This window comes from Panthera onca, chromosome A3, assembly GCF_046562875.1.
Source record: "Panthera onca isolate mPanOnc1 chromosome A3, mPanOnc1 haplotype 2, whole genome shotgun sequence".
NCBI lineage: Eukaryota > Metazoa > Chordata > Mammalia > Carnivora > Felidae > Panthera > Panthera onca.
In genome coordinates, this window is record NC_138341.1 from 13,738,256 (window position 1) to 13,756,943 (window position 18,688).

The 18,688-nt window shown below is 41.7% G+C and overlaps 1 protein-coding gene across 3 annotated transcripts in view; it reads left to right on the forward strand.

Annotated features, from left to right (window-relative positions):
• Positions 1 to 17,340, forward strand: part of KCNS3 (potassium voltage-gated channel modifier subfamily S member 3) — a 39,827-nt gene extending 22,487 nt beyond the window's left edge. For all 3 annotated transcript variants that reach the window (XM_060649115.2, XM_060649124.2, XM_060649105.3), the window contains exons 2-3: positions 3,117 to 3,308; positions 15,328 to 17,340. In XM_060649115.2, the coding sequence (XP_060505098.1) occupies positions 15,387 to 16,862 (1,476 nt within the window). In that variant the 5' untranslated portion in view covers positions 3,117 to 3,308; positions 15,328 to 15,386 and the 3' untranslated portion in view covers positions 16,863 to 17,340. The remainder of the gene's footprint in view (positions 1 to 3,116; positions 3,309 to 15,327) is intronic.
• Positions 17,341 to 18,688: the final 1,348 nt, after the last annotated feature.

Below are 18,688 nucleotides of genomic sequence, written 5' to 3' on the forward strand. Positions count from 1 at the left end.
AAAATGTGTCAACCACCGTTGTGTAACAGGGATAATTAATATGAAGACTGATATTTTAACACTGTCCTTAACTGGAGGCTTCTCAGCTAGTGGGTAGCACGGAGGCGACAATATTTCAGAAGAACGTGAGCAGGGCAGTAACAGGTACGCTCAGGATTCTGTGCAAGTCCGTAAGACACAGACCTATCCAGCAGTGACACTTGGAATGTCTGCTTTTATCTCTCAGGCACTGATTTTATAGATTAATTTGAGTCTTAAGAGAAGGGCATAGGGAGCTATTATTACCCCTGTGCACTGTCTGCTTGTCCATGTGATTTTCCTCGTTTTGTTCCAAGACTCGATGTCAGCTCTCTGGATGATGGAAGAGTTGATCTTCACTTTTTCCCTCTACATAATGGAGAAAGTCATTTTGTATATTTCTGAGTGCTGTGGTCAACCCACCAGGAAATCTAGGTGAGCTGGAGGGTCTATCACAAGGATGCTGGAGAGGATCTCCCTTTTTACTGCGAAGAGAGTTCTACAGAGGCGAGCAATGCCTGAGCGAGCTTGATGTGTTTTGCCCCAATCCTGCTGAATCACTCACCAAAGTCAGAAACCTGCTTCAGTGCTAAGTCACAAACAATACTCTCTTCTTTTGAACAGTTAGGCTCTGACAGAGGTGGTAGGAACATGGAGGATAGAACCATTTGGTGGGGCTGTTAAGCAGGAAGGGGAGAATGTGTTGAGCGCACACATTTTTCTTTCCCAAATCCTGCTGGTTTGGGCCATGTTTTACCCACTTCTCCCAGTCTTTCACTTTCCCTGACCACTGGATGTGGATCTCGATTTTCTATGCTGATTGACATCAGGCAGACTTACCTGAGTTTGAATCCTGGCTCTGGCATTTGGACAAATAGCTTCCCTGAGCCTCGATGTCCTACCTATAAAAGGGGAGTCACAACAATTAACACTTACGGTGGTTAAGGTGATACGTGTGTGAAACTCCTGGGAGGTTCCTGGCATGTTGTACTGGACTCAGAAAGTGCTGGTTATCATTTTAGAAGGGAAAGGTCACCCTTAGAATGTGAATGCCCTAGGAGAGTGAATTGGCATAAATTCACACTGAGAGGTATTGACTGGTATGTCTTTTCCAAAACTCCAGTTTTGTTTTTTGTTTTTGTTCTTGTTTTTTTGACAGGAGTCATAGTGATGGGAAATGAAGCAGAACACTAGAATTCTGAGTTTGGGTAGGGAAAGAGAAAAGGCAGCCCGGGACGTTAGTAATTTATCAGACATTGATGGAGGGCCCCACTAGGTACCAGTTTCTGTAAAAAAGATACACTTGGCTCACCTCACAGTCTGTCCCTGGGCCAGCCCTTCTGTGATGAGCCAATGCTCAGCAATGCTTGGGGTTTCTTAGAAGTGCTGTTAATTTTTTCTCTTCAGTAATTAATATAGTCACATCAAAGCGGTTTGCAGTTAATTAATTATCTCCCAGCCAGATTAATCTTACCTTCCCTTAAAATGTGCTACATTTGGAAAGGCATCTGGTAGGCAAAGGAAAGACTGTATGTGTGTGCTGTACCCTTTAAAAAAGGGAGAGCAGCATTTTAGTGGAACACAAATATCTGAGGTTGACCCAATGATGTGTTGCTGGGGGGCCATGGAAGAAGAGGAGAAGGAGGAGGAGGGGGAGGAGGAGGAGAAGGAGGAGGAGGAGAAGGAGGAGGGGGAGGAGGAGGAGGAGAAGGACAGATTTTAGCTCCTGAATTGATATTATTTATCCCTGTTGAGATTTCCCTACCTCTTCTGCTAAGAGTCCCATCTCAGAAATTCCCTTTGGGTAGAGCTGCATTTTTTTTTCTGGGTCTTTCCTTGTTATCTTTATTAGAGGTGAAAACACACCGAAGCGTTGCTCTGGCCATTGTTGGGACCGGTGTGTTCCTGCTTTGCTCCCTCACCATTGCCCCCTTGATGTTGGTGGGACACCATTACTTGTTTATTACATTTGGTTCTGGGCCTGGGAGCTCCTGCGGGGTGGGGAGGAGGGGCAGCCACTGCATCTTGTTTGTAATCCCAGTGCCTAGGATAATTCCAGGCTGATCTTAAACTATAATGAATGCTTGTTTGATGACTGACGTAGCTGGAGGCACTTCGTTCATTTTCTTTCTGAAGCTGGGAATCAATCTTTTCTTCTTCCTCCCCACCTCGCCCCTGTCCCCCCCCCCGGGCCTGCCTCCCGCGCCCCCCCCCCCCCCCCCCCCCGTGTAGGACATATCATTGATCTGAAAACATGAAAATCAATGGATGGATGCTTAGATCCTAGTATAAATCTATGGGAATGTATCAACATGAGGCACAGCTTACCTTGTTGGGAACTGGACATTTTTGTGGTTTCTTTAATTTATTCAGAGAGAGAAATGTAAATTTGTCCTTTTGTTTTGATACAAATTTACCCGCCCCCCCCCCCCACACACACGCACACACATACACACGCACATGCACACACACGCACACACACGTTTTAACTGGAGGACTCTGATCTAGCTTGTGTAGTCCTTTCTGATCTGTGAAATACAACAATGGACAAATAAAGCAAAATCGAATTTGGCCAGTCTTTGAAATTGATTTCAAATTAGAGCAGCACTGTTAATTCTATTAGGGCAGTCACACTCAGAACTGGGTCTCTGAAATGGATTAAAATGTATTCATTTAGAGGCTTATAAGTATATCCTTGATGAATTAGCTAGGGAAATAATGCTCCCAGAAGAAATTATGTGTGGGAGGTGAATGACCGCAGCCCTGTCTCTAGTGCCTCGTGTTATCTTTGGAGGTTTTATTGGCTTTGGGGTCTGTGGAGAGTCCCAAGTGTCCACTACAGTCAAGATCTGAGAGTCTGTGAGCCTGAGAGCAATTGTGAGTCTGGTCCTGGGACGATGATGCCTCTCTATCCATGTGTCCAGTGGGAGTGATGATGGTTCCGTGGTGGGGAGAAGACCACCCACTTCCTAAGATGAGATGGGCCTCTAAGATATAGGTCTAATCAGTAAAACGCCCAGATTGCTGAGTTTGAGATAGAACATGTTGGGTGTGTTTCTTCCTTGGAGCCAAAACTTGACCTATGGTTTCTTTGGCAGGTGAGAGTGATTTCCCAGTGATTGCTTTGGCCCTTACAACCAAAGAACAGGATTCTTCCCTTCTTTTTGGCCACTAAATGCCTGCGCACACCACACATTCCTGCGAGGGAAGAAGGGCGGAGCTTCTTGGATGATGATGGACATTCCACTGGACAGGATGAGGGCAGAGAGTGTGACATCAACACCACAAAGGTAAGAGCTTCCACTGATCTTCTTCTCTGGCCCCCTTACTTATCAAAGGGAGGGCAGAATGAGCCTTACAATGTAGTGACAGAAATGAAGGTTAGACACCAGGGAGACTATTCTGACTCAAATTCACCGGCAATTGGGGCACGTGACCGAAGGAGGAAAGGAGAGAGCCAGCCTGGGAGGAAATAGGTTGGATTCTTTTGGGGGATGCACGAAGGCAGCTCTGGAAGAATCCGTAGCCCACATTGCCCATCTGCCCTTTTGACATTGATAGTTCAGACATGAGGAAGTAGCACTAGTATTATTGAGATAAAATTCCATTTGTGTCCATTTAAGTCAGTCTGGTTTAAAATGGACTGTGGAGTTGGGTTGGTAAGTCTGGGTCAGGCTGCAGATTGGGGGCTTATCGGAAGTAGCTGGCATGGAGACACATTTTGTGTGAGCCACATAACGTTGGGAACATGTTGGATCAAGTCTAATAAAACTTGAGCTATCCCTCATAAAAATCAGGATTTCTGGGTTCTCCTGGAGCACCAGCCCTCTGCTTCCACAAAGGACAATGGACAACAATGTCCTGGAGAGTTCACCACAGTCCCAACCAGCCCACTTTATTTGTTGAACTTACTTGTTTGGCTGCTGGAAGCATTTCATTTCACCTTGTCTGGTGTAGATCATTCTGCTAGCTCTTTGACGAAAACAGTGATAGCCTTTTAATTCTTCCAGATAAAAGAGTATCTTTCACTAGACCATGGGCAGAAATCAGCATAAACGGCTGAGACTGTAGAGGTGGCAATACATGATTCCTTCCATGGAAGAGCTTAGGGTCTAGTGACAGCCATGGTCAGGTCTGTGGTGGTGAGGAGAGCTGTGAAAACATTATACTGTCTTGTGGTGGATGCTAAAATAATAGTGCCCTGCGGGCTGTTGTAAGGTGAGGGGATGAGGAAGTGGGTGGAGGGGACCTATTAATTTGGCTCAGGTGTGTTCAGATTCTCCAGAACTCCCCCCCCGGGACTCCAGAACTTCACCAGTACAACCACTAGTGTGTGGGTTCCTCCACATAACGTGACTGTTGATAGGCTCCTGTCTTGTTGTCCGTCCACATTTTTCCTAGTCCACGTTGAAAATCTTTCATCTGTGATTCTTCGCTTTTTACAAATAGGACAGATTTCTGGCCACTTGTCTCACTAAATCACTCAGTCTTCTGAGCAGCCTCTGCTTGGAGATGAGCTGTATGAGTTACAGGATCCCTGGAGAGGAGTAGCCACACTAACTAGAGGTCCAGATGGAATGAATACAGTTCTAAGAGGACTGTTCCAGGTGGAGGGAGCTGCCTCGCTTCCAGAAATGGACTGTGCTCGCTTCCAGCACATTGAGAAATTAACAATCATTCTTTTGAAATTTCATGTATTCTATACACTGGCTCTGGGCATGACCTTCTAGATGTCTCAGAAGTAGCTATTTGTTTTTCAGAATTGCACTATTTTACTGGTTCTAACAACACTGAGTCATGAGGGCCTAAAGCAAGGAACCCTAGCATTTCCATTCCCAAATCCACATAGGGTGGGCTATGCAATGCCACTGACATTTGACCATGCCCTCTTATCTTCTCTGGCCCATTATCTATTACCGATGTTCTTTTCCTTACATGTTACCCACACCAGTACACAGGGAGCTTGCTGGAAGAGAAGATCAGCGAAGGTCAGCGAAGGTGCCTGGGGAGAATACCTCCACTCATGGGTGTGGATTGACTTTAGATTTCTAATTCTGTTTACATCTGCTTGGTTTTATTTGGAATATTCTCACATGCCATGGGCAGAAATATGAGTTAGCAGGACCTAACCTTTTAAAAAACATTAGTGATTTTTAGGGCTTCTGGGTGGCTCAGTCTTTCAAGCATCCGACTCTTGATTTTGGCTCAGGTAATGATCTCGTGGTACGTGAGTTCAAGCCCCACATTGGGCTCTGCGCTGAAAGTTCGGAGCCTGCTTGGGATTCTTTTCCTTGCTCTCTGCTCCTCCCCTGCTCTCTCTCTCTCTCAAAATAAAAAAAAAATTTTTTTTAAAAATTAGTGATTTTTCTTTTATATTTAATGGGATAAAATGCAGCTCTTAAAAGAATGTTCCAAAAAGATGGCAGTATTAATTCTGAAAAATGCCCTATTTGCTTTAATTTGATAGGAGGATTTAACGTAGATTTTGGACAAGTGGGAGGGCAGAAGGAATCTAGGTTTTTCTTTACATTTGTGGGATTGATTGAAAAAAGTGGTTCTGCCCCATAAAAATACCGACTTGTGTTTGTTATGCTTTTGTTATTTTTCCGAGCAAAGCAAGAGCATTATCAAAGCCACTCATGCACTTGTGTGCATGTGTATTTGTCAGCCTTGAAAAGACTCTGTTCTGAGAGTATTTTTTAAGTGAGTTTGAGAGCATAAAGCAAAAAGAGAGGGAAGTGGACTAAGAAGAGGTGAGTAAGAGGTTAATGGCTTTGAAAAGCCTTTTACAGGGTGCCACTTGGAGAGAAGATCAATGCAGGTTTTCTTGTAAGCTTCAGTGGATATCTTGGATTTTTGACATCTTTTTCTTTCTTTTCAATCCTGTAAACACCGAGAGGCACAAGGTAGCCAAATACAGTAGATAATGTTCTCACCATGAGTAGCTTGGGTTAGTAGTAGGCAGGGGGAGCAATACAGAAGCCAATGATCTTGAGAAAGAGGACAAAAATAGCAGTTGATTTTTCAACTTTGCAGCCAAATGCCTTTTGTGCTCCCAGATGTGCCTGATTGGAGACTCCATGTGTCCTCGGTATGCTTATACCAAATCCCCCAGTAAGGAGTATAGCATTCTTTAAGGAGGATGATAAAAAACTCTGTGAATTTAAAAGTCAGCCAGTCCCTCCTGCCTCCCACTTAAATTTAAATACTCATGTCTGAGGCATAGTGGAAAGAGTCTGCCACACAAAAGCTGGATAATGTTGACCAAACTTTGCATCTCAGGTGTCCCTATTTGCAACGTGGGATATAAGATCTACCACTAAGGACTGTTAGAGAATTCAAGGAGGTTCTTCATTCATTCCATGACACTTCCTCATTCCCTCCTAGTGCCCGGGTACTGCATGAGTTGCTGGGAATTCAAGGGTAACCAATAGTGTGTATGAAAGCACTTACTACACAGTACATGGCCCAAAAAGGTGCGTGGTAAATTTTTCTTGAAACATTTTTGATGGAGAATTTTAACATGTACCAAAATAGGGAGAATACTACATTGAACTCCTGTACCCTTCACACAACTGCAACAATGATCAATCCATGACCATATCTTGTATGAGTAAAATACACCTCCCCCACCCCCCACCCCTCCCAACTCTGTCACTCCCCATGGATTATTTTGAAATGAATCTCAAATGTATAATTTTATCCATAAAATTGTAGTACATACTTTCAAAAGATAAGGGTTCTTTTGAAAAGCATACTTACAATACCATCAGCACATTGAGAAATTAACAATCATTCTTTTATATGATCACGTATCTAGTTGGTACTCAAACGTCCCTGTTTTTCATATTTTTTTAAGCATTTGGCCTGTTAAAATCGGGAGTCATACAAAGCCCACACATTGGATCTGTTTGATATGTCGCTTATCTGGTCTGTGCCATTTGTCTGTACAGTTTCCCACAGTCTAGATTTCGCTGTGTCACTCACCGCACATGTTCCCCTGAAATCTCCATGTGATTTCAAGTGGCAGATCTAGACTCTCAATAAAATTCAGGCCTGATTTGTTGTTGTTGCTGTTGTTGAAATACTGCAGAACTGTGTATGTACTTCCATCATGAGGCACATCGTGTCTTGTTTCTTTCTGTTACTTCAGGCTTGATCAGTGAGCTCAGGTATTGCCATTCTGATGTAGCTGTGGTAAAGTTCCCCACCAGCTTTTTATTTGGGTGTTAGCAACCCCGAACTGTCATTTCATGATGACCTTGTGAAATAGGGAGATTTTAATTCTATCATTCCTTCTGCATTAGATGGAACCCTATTTTAAAGAACAGTTTTATTGAGATATACTTCATTTACGATACAACTTCCCTTTTTAAAATACATAATTGGGGTGTTCTTAGTATATTCATAAGGTTGTACAGTCATCTAATTCCAGAACATTTTTATCACCCCCAAAAGAAACACATACCTATTAGCACTCACACCCTATCTCTCTTCCTCCCAGCCCCTGGCAACCACCAATTTGTTTTCTGTCTCTATGGGTTTGCTTACTCTGGATATTTCATATAAATGGAATCGTACAATATGTGGCCTGTTTTGGTCTGGCTTCTTTCATTAGAATAATGTTTTCAAAACATTATTATCTACAGCGAAATATGTTGTAGTATCAGTAATTCATTCCTTTTTATGGCCAAATAATATTCCATTGAATGGATAGACCATTTTGTTTATCCATTCATCAATTAATGGATATGGACTTTTGGGTAGTTTTCCCTCTTTGGCTATTATCAATAATGCTGCTATGAGCATTAGTGTATATGTTTTGTTTGTACATATGTTTTCAGTTCCTTTATAAATATACTTAGGAGTGGAATTGTTGGATCATATGGTAATTCTATGTTTAACTTTTTCAGAAATGGGCTAAACTCTTTTCCAAAATGGCTGCACCATTTTACATTACCCCTGGTAATGCATGAGGGTTCCAGTTTCTCCACATCCTCACTAACACTTGCATTATGCTAAAATGCTTATATTATTATTACTTTTTTATTTTAGCCATCCTAGTAGTGTCAAGTGTTATCTCGTGTTTTTAATTGGCATTTCACTAATGACGAATGATTTTCCGTCTTTTCATGGACATTTTGGCTATTTGTATATCTTCAGAGAAATGTCTATTGAAGAAATCCTTTGCCCATTTGAAAGTAAGTTATATGGCTTTTTATTATTGAGTTGTAAGAGCTCTTTATTCTGGATACTAGATCGTTATTGATAATTTATTTGCAAATATTTTTTCACATCATGTGGGTTGTCTTTTCATTTTCTTGATTCTTGTCCTTTGACTTGATAGTGTCCTTTGAAACACAAAATTTTTACTTTTGAAGTCACTTTACCTATTTTTCCTCTTATTATGCTTTTGGTGTCATAGCTAAGAAGTCACTTTAATCCAAGCTCACAAAGATTTATGCTTGTATTTTCTTATGAGCGTTTTATAGTTTTGGCACCTATATTTAGGTTTCTGATCCACTGATTCATTAACTTTTGTATATGGTGTGAGGTAGGCATCCAATTTTATTCTTTTGCACGTGGCTGTCCAATTGTCCCAGTGCCAATTATTGAAAAGTCTGTTCTTTCCCCATTGAATTCTCTTGACATCCTTGTTGAAAATCAGTTGACAGTAGATAGGATGTGTTTCTGGATTCTTAATTCTGCTCTGTTGATCTCCCTCTCTATCCTATGCCAATTCTGCCCTGTCTTGATTACTGTAGCTTTGTAGCAATTTTTGAAATCATGAAGTATGAGTTTCCTGACTTTGTTCTTCTTTTTCAAGATTGTTTGACTATTCTGGGTTTCTTGCACTTCCATATGAATTTTAGAATCAGCTTGTCTGTCAATTTCTGAAAAGAAAAGGCAGCTAATATTTTGATGGCAATTGTGTTCAATCTATAGATTAATTTGGGGAGTACTGCTATATGGGGATGTCTGTTTAATTTATTTTTGTTTAATTTCTTTCAACAATATTTTGTAGTTTGGGCACAAATTTGTACCACTTTTGTTAAATTTATTGCTAAATAATAACTTTGTGATGCTACTATAAATGGAACTGTTTTTTAAATTTCATATTTCTGTTTACTCATTGCTAGTGTACAGAAATACAATGGATTTTTGTATATTGACTTCATATTCTGCAACATTGCTGAATTTATTTATTAGTTCTAATACATTTTTTGTGTGTATTCTGTAAGATTTTCTATATACATAATCATGTCATCTACAAATAGAGATAGTATTTTTGGGTTCTATTGCCGGCTACATCTATATTTGTCATTTCTATGTTTTCTTGATCAATTGACTTTTATTTTTATATAATGCTCTTTGTCTTTGGTAACAATTTTTGTCTTAAATTTTATTTTGTGTGGTTATCAGTATAGCCACTCCTGCTTTCTTTTGGTTACTGTTTTCATGCTTTTACTTTCAAACTGTGTTTTTCAATCTAAATAAACATTTTCTAGTGTACTATTTTAATTGTTTCTGTTACAATTGTTTTTGAATTGTCGGAATATTTTTATAAGGAAAAATTCCCTCTTTAACTACTATATGGTTCTCCTAAGGTATAATTCATGCAGGAAAACAAGATAAATGTTTGATTTTCTTTTTTGTCTCACATTCCAGAGTAACGAGTTGGTACTTTAGTACCCTTCAAAGGTGACCAATGTATTCTTTCTTTCTTTCTTAAAAAATATTATTATGAACTCGGGGATTTTAACATACTTGATGTGTTTCAGTCTATTGGAGATTTTTTTCTTTTTGATGCACAAATCTTTGGCCAGTGTGAGTCTCCAGTTGGTCCTGAGTCCCTTTGAATATTCCCTTGTCCTTCCCTTCCCTTGTCCTTCTGTTCCTTGCTTTCTAATGTAACAAGATAGTCCAGGCTTATTTTGTGTATTTCTTACCCCAGACCTGGGATTGGCTATTTCTCCAAGAAGCCCTTGTTATTTTAGTGAGAAATTGTATTTTGATGCCTCAATCTGCACAAACTCGAGATGTTCATTGCTCTTGACTTGGTGTCTTCAGTTGGGTTCCCAGGGAAATAGACTAAGACAGAAATTTATGTGCAGAAAGTTTGTTGGGAGGTTCCCTTGGGACAAATACTAGTGGGAATTGAAGGAAGTAGGGTTGGGCAAGGAGAGGCGTTGAACTGGGATGAAGTTGTGACAGAAATCTTAGCTGATCCTATGGGAACTCTGGAACTCGGGTGCCCACCTTGAGAAAAAGGTGCTGGGTCGTTGTAGCTTCCCCATACATAAGCCACTGGATGTGAACTTGCCTGGGGAAAGAGTGTGACCTTGGGCAAGGCAGCTCTCTTTGGCTGAGGGTGATTCCCAAAGAGGGACTTAACTGAGAGCCCTTTAGCTATTAACACTTCGAGCAAGTGTGAGAATGAGTGTTTTAATTCTAAAGGGGAAATATAAGTGATGCTTCAGAGCATCCACTGGAGATAGTCATTCTGTTGTAGGTTTTTTCAGTGGAAATAAGATTTTCTTTTTAGAAAAATTAAATTATCAGTCCATAATGATATTTCTAGTTCAGATTTAGGATCATTGGGTTTTTATTTCATTTCTTTGATTTTATATTTATATTTCTTTTATTTTGCCCTCAAAATCTTGGGGGATAATAATATTAACATAATAATTTACTTGCTTTAACCTATGTGTATATGCATAAAAGTTTCAGAATAATTATACCAACATGAATACTAAAAATATTTTAAGATTTCTATACTATATTTGTCCTATGGTGTATACCACTATGGATGTACAGTCAGATTATTGAAATTAAATTAAATTTAGAAAACCTTGAGGGGCACCTGGGTGGCTCAGTTGGTTGAAGGTCTGACCTGGCTCAGGTCGTGATCTTGCAGTTCATGATTTTGAGCCCCACATTAGGCTCTCTGCTGTCCGCCTCTCAGCGCAGAGCCTGCTTTGGATCCTCTGCCCCCCTCTTTCTGCCTCTCCCCTGCTTGCACTCTCTCAAAAGTAAATAAACAAATGAAAAAAAAAACCTTGGAATAATTTATCTCTCTGAAGTTACTGACCAACTTGATATACAGTAAGGTTAAATTTTTAAGGATTGTCTTTTTTAAATTTAATTTTGTTTCATAATTATGTAAAATATTTACACAGTTCCAAGTCCAGCTTCCAACACTGTGCCCTATATCCTGTTCCCTCTCTCCCCATATAGGGAGGCACTTTTTTCATTTTTGGTTTATCCTTTTGCCATTTCTTTTTCTTTACATAAGCATGTGTGTACATGCGTGTTCGTATGTATGTGTATATGCATGTATATGTACATACACACACATATTTTCCCTTTACTTAAATAATATATCCTAGAAATCACTCCATTGCATATATATATATATAGAGAGAGAGAGAGAGAGAGAGACAGAGACAGACAGAGAGAGACAGAGAGAGAGAGAGGAGAGGGAGAGAGACCGTAGTTTATTTGGCCAATCTTCTATTGATGGCTGTTTGGATTGTTTCCAGTTATGCAAGTGTTTTTAATTTTTGTCTGTTTCTCTTTGGGAGAGATTTCTAGAAGAGAGATTGCTGGGGCAAAGGGTAAATGCCTGTACAGTTTTGCTACATCTTGTCAAATTCTCCTCCAAAAGGGTTCCCCTTCATTTTGCATCGCCCACCCCTCCTCACCCACTTCCCCACAGACTCATTAATAGAGGATGCAGGCCAATTTTTGGATTATAGATCACATGGACATGCATAAAGAAAATGCTTTAATGTATTTAAAGTTTATGTATTTATAAATACAGATAAATGTATATATGTTTACATCTATAAATAAATGTATACATTTACGTATATAAATAAATTAGAAATGTATAATTTATATTAATCTCAAATGTACATAGATATGTGTAAATATACCTTTGATCTGATGAATGTGTTCTGGGTAGGAGTAAATGAATGGCTGTTAAATAGATGCTGATCTGAAATAGGAAACTTGGAAATAATGATGTTCAGTATCTGCCTTTCTTTATGTTGCTTTAGATGTGTGAGGCAGAGTGCTGTAGAAAGCCCTGGAATTGGTGTAAGGAACCCCAGCTTGCGCCTCTGTTCTAACCCTTAATAGCTGCATTATGCCCACTTATCTCTTCTGATCCTGCCTCCTCATTGGCAAAATCCCAGAGTAGTAGTGAGGGACAAATGACAGAAGGGATGTTTGTGATTGGCAAGGGACTGTCTGCATGCCAGGGAGCCTAGCTACAGAAGGTAAGGTGAGAACTCTTTCTTCCCTGCCCCCTGTTGGCTGCTGTGGGATGGACACAGCCAAGGAAAACAACCCCGTCCTCTGGCCTCTGTGTCCTGGGACAACTTAGCTTGCCCTCTGAGCTCAAGCATTGGACCTGATCTGGAGATGCTTCCCTTTTCCTCTCTCTCGAAAGCCCCCAACAGGAGCCCCTTCTTTTATGATGTGTGTTGGTTTAATGATCAGACTTTGAGGCATGAGTGGGCCTCACGAAGGGCTCTCTTTCACCAGCACAGAGCAAATGCAAAGCTAGGAGGACAGAATGGGAAGACTGGCATCAAGGGTGATAACAGGGTCCTGTAGAAAAGTGCCCGTGGAATGATCGGGAAGTGGATGACACACCCCCTGAGACCGGCTTATGCACGTGTGTCATGAAGGCAGACCCTGGCATTCTATTGCTGGGGCTTTCCAGAATAGCCAAAGAGATGAAAAATAAGCCACCCGAAGAAAATGTCCATTAAAGTCTTAGTGCCAGCTTAGCTAAAACTAGGTCCTTGGAACGTTTTACTACTATACTTGCCATGAGCACAAGCCTGCTGTTAGAGATCTGAAGTTCCATAAATATTTGGACCAAGCCAGGAGCTCTGATTTAGGCCCTTCAAAGAAGATATCTAACTAAAAATAGAAAGCAGAGGCAGAAAAAAACCCAAGTATTTTGAAGAGGTCAGCAAATCTATTAAATGGCATGTCAAGCTATGCTGCGGTCTCTGGTTTCATGGGAACACACTCATGGGAGCACATTCGGTTAGTGTCTCGAGAGCGAATGCCCATGCCTACTTTATGACTGTAGGCTTCCTCCTGGGCTGGATGGCAGAAGGCTGGACTTTAAGGCTGTGTTCTCTGGTGCATCCTTTTCAAAGGAGGAGTCTCTTGTCTCACCCACAGCCTTGGCTTTTCGTAAACACAAGGGGCAAGAAATTCCTTCCTGATCTTTTTGCCTCCTCTAGTAGTGTCCCCGTATCACCCACTTACTGCAGAGTAGAAAACACATTCTCTTTTTGCTTTTCTAATTTCCTGTCCTTTTTTTTTCTTTTAAATTAATCACCAATTACTGCTGATTTGACATTATAAACTTTCCTTGATTTTTGTCACTTCCTCTTTACACACACCACCACTATGTGAGTTGGGGTCTTCTCCCTTCCTCTCACCTGTTCTGTTGTAGCCCTGTCTCTTTGGCCCTGAACTTTCACCCCAAGCAGACCCCTGCTCCACTGTCAGTGGGGTCTTTCTAAGTCACCGTTGGCAAAGACAGCTGTGTCCAGTCATTGATTAAGATTGTTTAGGGGCACCTGGATGGCTCAGTCGGTTAAGTTTCTGACTCTTGATTTCAGCTCAGGTCATGAAATCATGGTTTGTGGGTTCGAGCCCTGCACTGGGCTCTGTGCTGACAGTGCAGAACCTGCTTGGGATATTCTCTGTCTTTCTCTGTCTCTCTCTGTCTTTCTCTGCCTCAAAATAGATAAACATTAAAAAAATAAAAAATAAATAATAAACAAAGATTGTTTAGTGGTCTTGCTTACAGGTAAAGTCCAGACTCTGTAGACTGATATACAAGATTCTTCCCAATCTTGCTTATGCCCAACCCTTGGTGCCCACTGTTGGGAATGCCCATTCCCCTTGTTTGGTCAACTCTGCTTGAACTGTTAATGTTTGAGCCAAATGTAACCAATGACAAGGGTCATTGCTCTTTTCTCAATAAGCCCAAAGATGCTTGACTCATTTCTGTTATAGCATTTCCCACATTGCATTATTGGATTATAATAAGGAAGAAAGTGGATGGAGGAGAGGGTATATATAGTGGGAGTAGCATGGATTTGCATTAATCCAACCTGGGTTTAAATTCTGGCTCTACCATTTACCTATACTGTGATCTTTGACTCAACCTCTCTGAGCATCCATTTTTCTGTACACATTCTGTAAAGTGTTGGCAGGATTAAATGGCATCGTGTCTATCGAAGCATCTAATAGTACCCTGTAGGAATTTAGTATATGATAGTCTCCTACCTTTCTTTTTTCTGCACCATTTGCTCTGAGGAAGTATCATTGTATTGGGTGATAGTCAAAGCTATTACTTTCTCCCTGAGAAATGGATCTGGTACATCCTAATTAGTGTCAGAACTAGATGTGCTGGGCCAGTATAGACTGGGTGTCTATGGGGCAATTGAGAGTGTGTGGGGAACTGTCTGTGAGGGGAGGGAGCAGGAGAGAGAGGAGAGTGTTTGTATGAGGAAACTGATAGTGCAATTAACTTATAGAGGTTTCCCCAAGTCACTGTCTTCTCTATGGATGTACCTGAAACACTATCCCATGAAGTGTAACTATATCTTTAAGATGTAGGGTACTTAAGGGCAGGGAGATAATTATATGTTCTTGATTGTCCACATCCAAACGTAGGAATGGGGCTTTCTCTTAAAGGAGTGAAACATGGGAGCAGAAGGGGAAAGCTACATCTTTTATAAGAGCTGAGCTGAGGCCCCAGTCACGTGTGGGTTGGGGGCGAGGGTCAGAGCAGAGAAGAGAACTGTTTGTGAGGGTGCATGACTGAGACCTGGCCACAGGGAGAGGTGAGCTACAAGTCAGGCAGCAACCAGCCTGTCACGTTTGAACTGAGCATTGCCAAATGCGGGAGCCTCGTGGTTAAGACTGGGGATGCTTGTATTGTGTAAGTGATCCACAAGGCGTTGCTTTTTGGGGGCCTGGAGGTAAATTTTGTATGCTTAAAAAAAATAAAGAACTAGGAACAAAGGTTCATCAAACTTAGATGGCAGTCTTCTTTTTCCTAAAAAATGGATCCATCAACCCCAGTTTTTGGAGAACAATCTGTTTTGTGTTCATTTTCTTCCGGTTAAAATGCATAATGCTTTTTCCTTCTTATTCCATTTCCTGCTTTGCTCTTCACGTAGCCCATCATCCTGGAAAGGGCAGATTAAAAATAAGCTTGGCAAGGCACAACGGGGCAGCGCTAATGCCGTCTTGTGCTCCTTCCAGGTGCAGCGTGAACTTCCTCATCTCCCTTCCCATCCAGCTCCCTGCCTCCTGTATCCACCATGGTGTTTGGTGAGTTTTTCCATCGCCCTGGACAAGACGAGGAACTTGTCAACTTGAACGTGGGGGGCTTTAAGCAGTCCGTCGACCAAAGCACCCTCCTGCGGTTTCCTCACACCAGACTCGGAAAACTGCTCACCTGCCACTCGGAAGAGGCCATCCTGGAGCTGTGCGATGACTACAGTGTGGCCGATAAGGAGTACTACTTTGATCGGAACCCCTCCTTGTTCAGATACGTTTTGAATTTTTATTACACGGGGAAGCTGCATGTCATGGAGGAGCTGTGCGTATTCTCATTCTGCCAGGAGATCGAGTACTGGGGCATCAACGAGCTCTTCATCGATTCCTGCTGCAGTAATCGCTACCAGGAACGCAAGGAGGATAACCACGAGAAGGACTGGGACCAGAAGAGCAATGACGTGAGTACCGACACCTCCTTTGAAGAGTCGTCCCTGTTTGAGAAGGAGCTGGAGAAGTTTGACAAGCTGCAATTTGGTCAGCTCCGGAAGAAGATCTGGATTCGAATGGAAAACCCAGCCTACTGCCTGTCTGCCAAGCTCATTGCCATCTCGTCCTTGAGCGTGGTGCTGGCCTCCATTGTGGCCATGTGTGTGCACAGCATGTCAGAGTTCCAGAACGAGGACGGAGAGGTGGATGACCCCGTGCTGGAAGGTGTGGAGATCGCGTGCATTGCTTGGTTCACTGGCGAGCTTGCCATCCGGCTGGTTGCTGCTCCCTGTCAAAAGAAATTCTGGAAAAACCCTCTGAACATAATTGACTTCGTCTCCATTATCCCCTTCTATGCCACCTTGGCTGTAGACACCAAGGAGGAAGAGAGTGAGGACATTGAAAACATGGGCAAGGTGGTCCAGATCCTCAGGCTTATGAGGATTTTCCGAATCCTCAAGCTTGCCCGGCACTCAGTAGGACTTCGGTCTCTAGGTGCCACCCTGAGACACAGCTATCATGAAGTTGGGCTCCTGCTTCTCTTTCTCTCTGTGGGCATTTCCATCTTTTCTGTGCTTATCTACTCTGTGGAGAAAGACGAGCAGACATCCAGCCTCACCAGCATCCCCATCTGCTGGTGGTGGGCCACCATCAGCATGACCACTGTGGGCTATGGAGACACGCACCCAGTCACCTTGGCCGGGAAGCTTATCGCCAGCACGTGCATCATCTGTGGCATCTTGGTGGTGGCCCTCCCTATCACCATTATCTTCAACAAGTTTTCCAAGTACTACCAGAAGCAGAAGGACATTGATGTGGACCAGTGCAGTGAGGACCCACCAGAGAAGTGTCACGAGCTACCTTACTTTAACATTAGGGACATTTATGCCCAGCGGATGCACGCCTTCATTACCAGTCTGTCTTCTGTGGGAATTGTGGTGAGCGATCCCGATTCTACAGATGCTTCAAGCATTGAAGACAATGAGGATGTTTATAACACAGCGTCCTTGGAGAATTGCACAGCAAAATGAGCAGGGACATTTGTGCCTGTATCTTGTGTCCCTTCCTGACGTTAGGTTAACATAGCTTTATAAACCTCAATGGGTTCGTTAAAATAATTTAATTCTCAGGGTGTACCTTTCAGCCATAGTTGGACATTCATTGCTCCAAAATGATAGAATCTTCTTTATTTTTCTCAGTAAAGTGAATTAAATGCCTTGTTCTGAAATTTATTTTTTACAAGAGAGAGTTGTGATATGATTTTGGAAAAAAAAAAGGTAAATGGGACTGGGTGGGATTTATTGCTACGGCTTATGTATCATTCTGTGTTTGTCATCTACTCACATTGAGCTAACTGTACATTACTGACAAGTAGAATCAGAGGCCCGGCTGACTGAAGACTCCATGCATGTAAGATCCACAAAATGAGACAATGCATGTAAATCCATGTTCACGTTCTAGACATGGAAATTAGGAGCCTAATAAACTTGCCTAATTCAGTGTGGAGAATGTCTTGGTTGTACGTTTTTATGTCAAGTAAGTATATTTCAGGATGTTCAAACTTGGTCTGGAAGGGAACTGCTCTTTTTGGAGCATCAAGAGTCCTTTCTGTTAGTTCCTGAATTTTGGATACACATCTACCATGGGCTAGTTCTTCTGTTCAGTAGACTGGTGGTGGTGGGCAGCAGGCAGAAGGATCATGTCCGTGATGAAACCATGCCGTCCAGGGTATATTGATTACACGTGTACAGGTTTGGGTCATACTCAAGTTGCCATATGTGAATGAAGCATGTGCCCTTACAGATATGTTTCTAGTGTGTATTTTGTGTTTTATAATTTCTCCTGTCCAGATAAAACCTCATCACCTGAAAAGTATGCAAGGCAGAGTAAATCTCCACATTCACAGGCAGAGATAGACTCCATGAGTGGAAGGAAGGAGAAATGGTGTTCAAACACACAGATATGATTCACTATGGCCAGAGGAGTGAAACTGTAATCACTGGGAAAAGCTACGCCAGGAGCTATAAAATAAGCCACCACTTAAAAATAGCCTTCGAGACAGTAATGTCTGCATCTTATGTAAAAGCCCCTCATGATGAAAGAAGACATACATACTCATTTCCAGAACAATTCCATCCCATGTGGAGAGAATGTAGTGAAAAATCTTAATTTTGGAGGTGTATGTGACTCTAACTCATGCCGTCAGACCGAGTCCTTTCCCTGAGATCTTTCTGAATGGAAAAGCCGCCTGGATTTATTACCCTACTTCCTATGTCTGTAGACGCATTTCATTGAAAGAAGGACATTGCCTGTGGGTTATCTGATGAAGATAACTCTGACTCATCTCTCCTCTTAACGTTTCCGTGACTTCTGAGATGGATATAACTGAACAGAGTTTACAGTCACTTTTAAATCTGGAGGTTTATTCATTCATGTGTGTCATCCCCTGCCCATTTGAAAAATCTTTCTTTTCCCCCAAACGCCTTTTTGATGTTGGCATAAATATAGTTTTGAAGCATAGCAATAGAATTTGGGATCCAGTTTGATTAAAGATTTCCCAATTAGTAGTGAAGTAGCTGAAGACTGCTTGTATAGTAATAGTAATAGTAATAGTAATAGTAATAGTAATAGTAATAGTAATAGTAATAGTAACAACAATACTACTAGTAATCATAGTACTAGTAATAATAGTAATACGAGCAACAATAGTAATAGTAATAATAGTACCAGCAATAATGATAACTGGCTGCTATGTAAGTGCCCCACCTTACATAATCATCTCACTGATTGCTTACAACATCACTATCGGCAAGGGTTTGTTCCCGTCTGCATTTTAAGACGAGGAAACTGAGGCTTG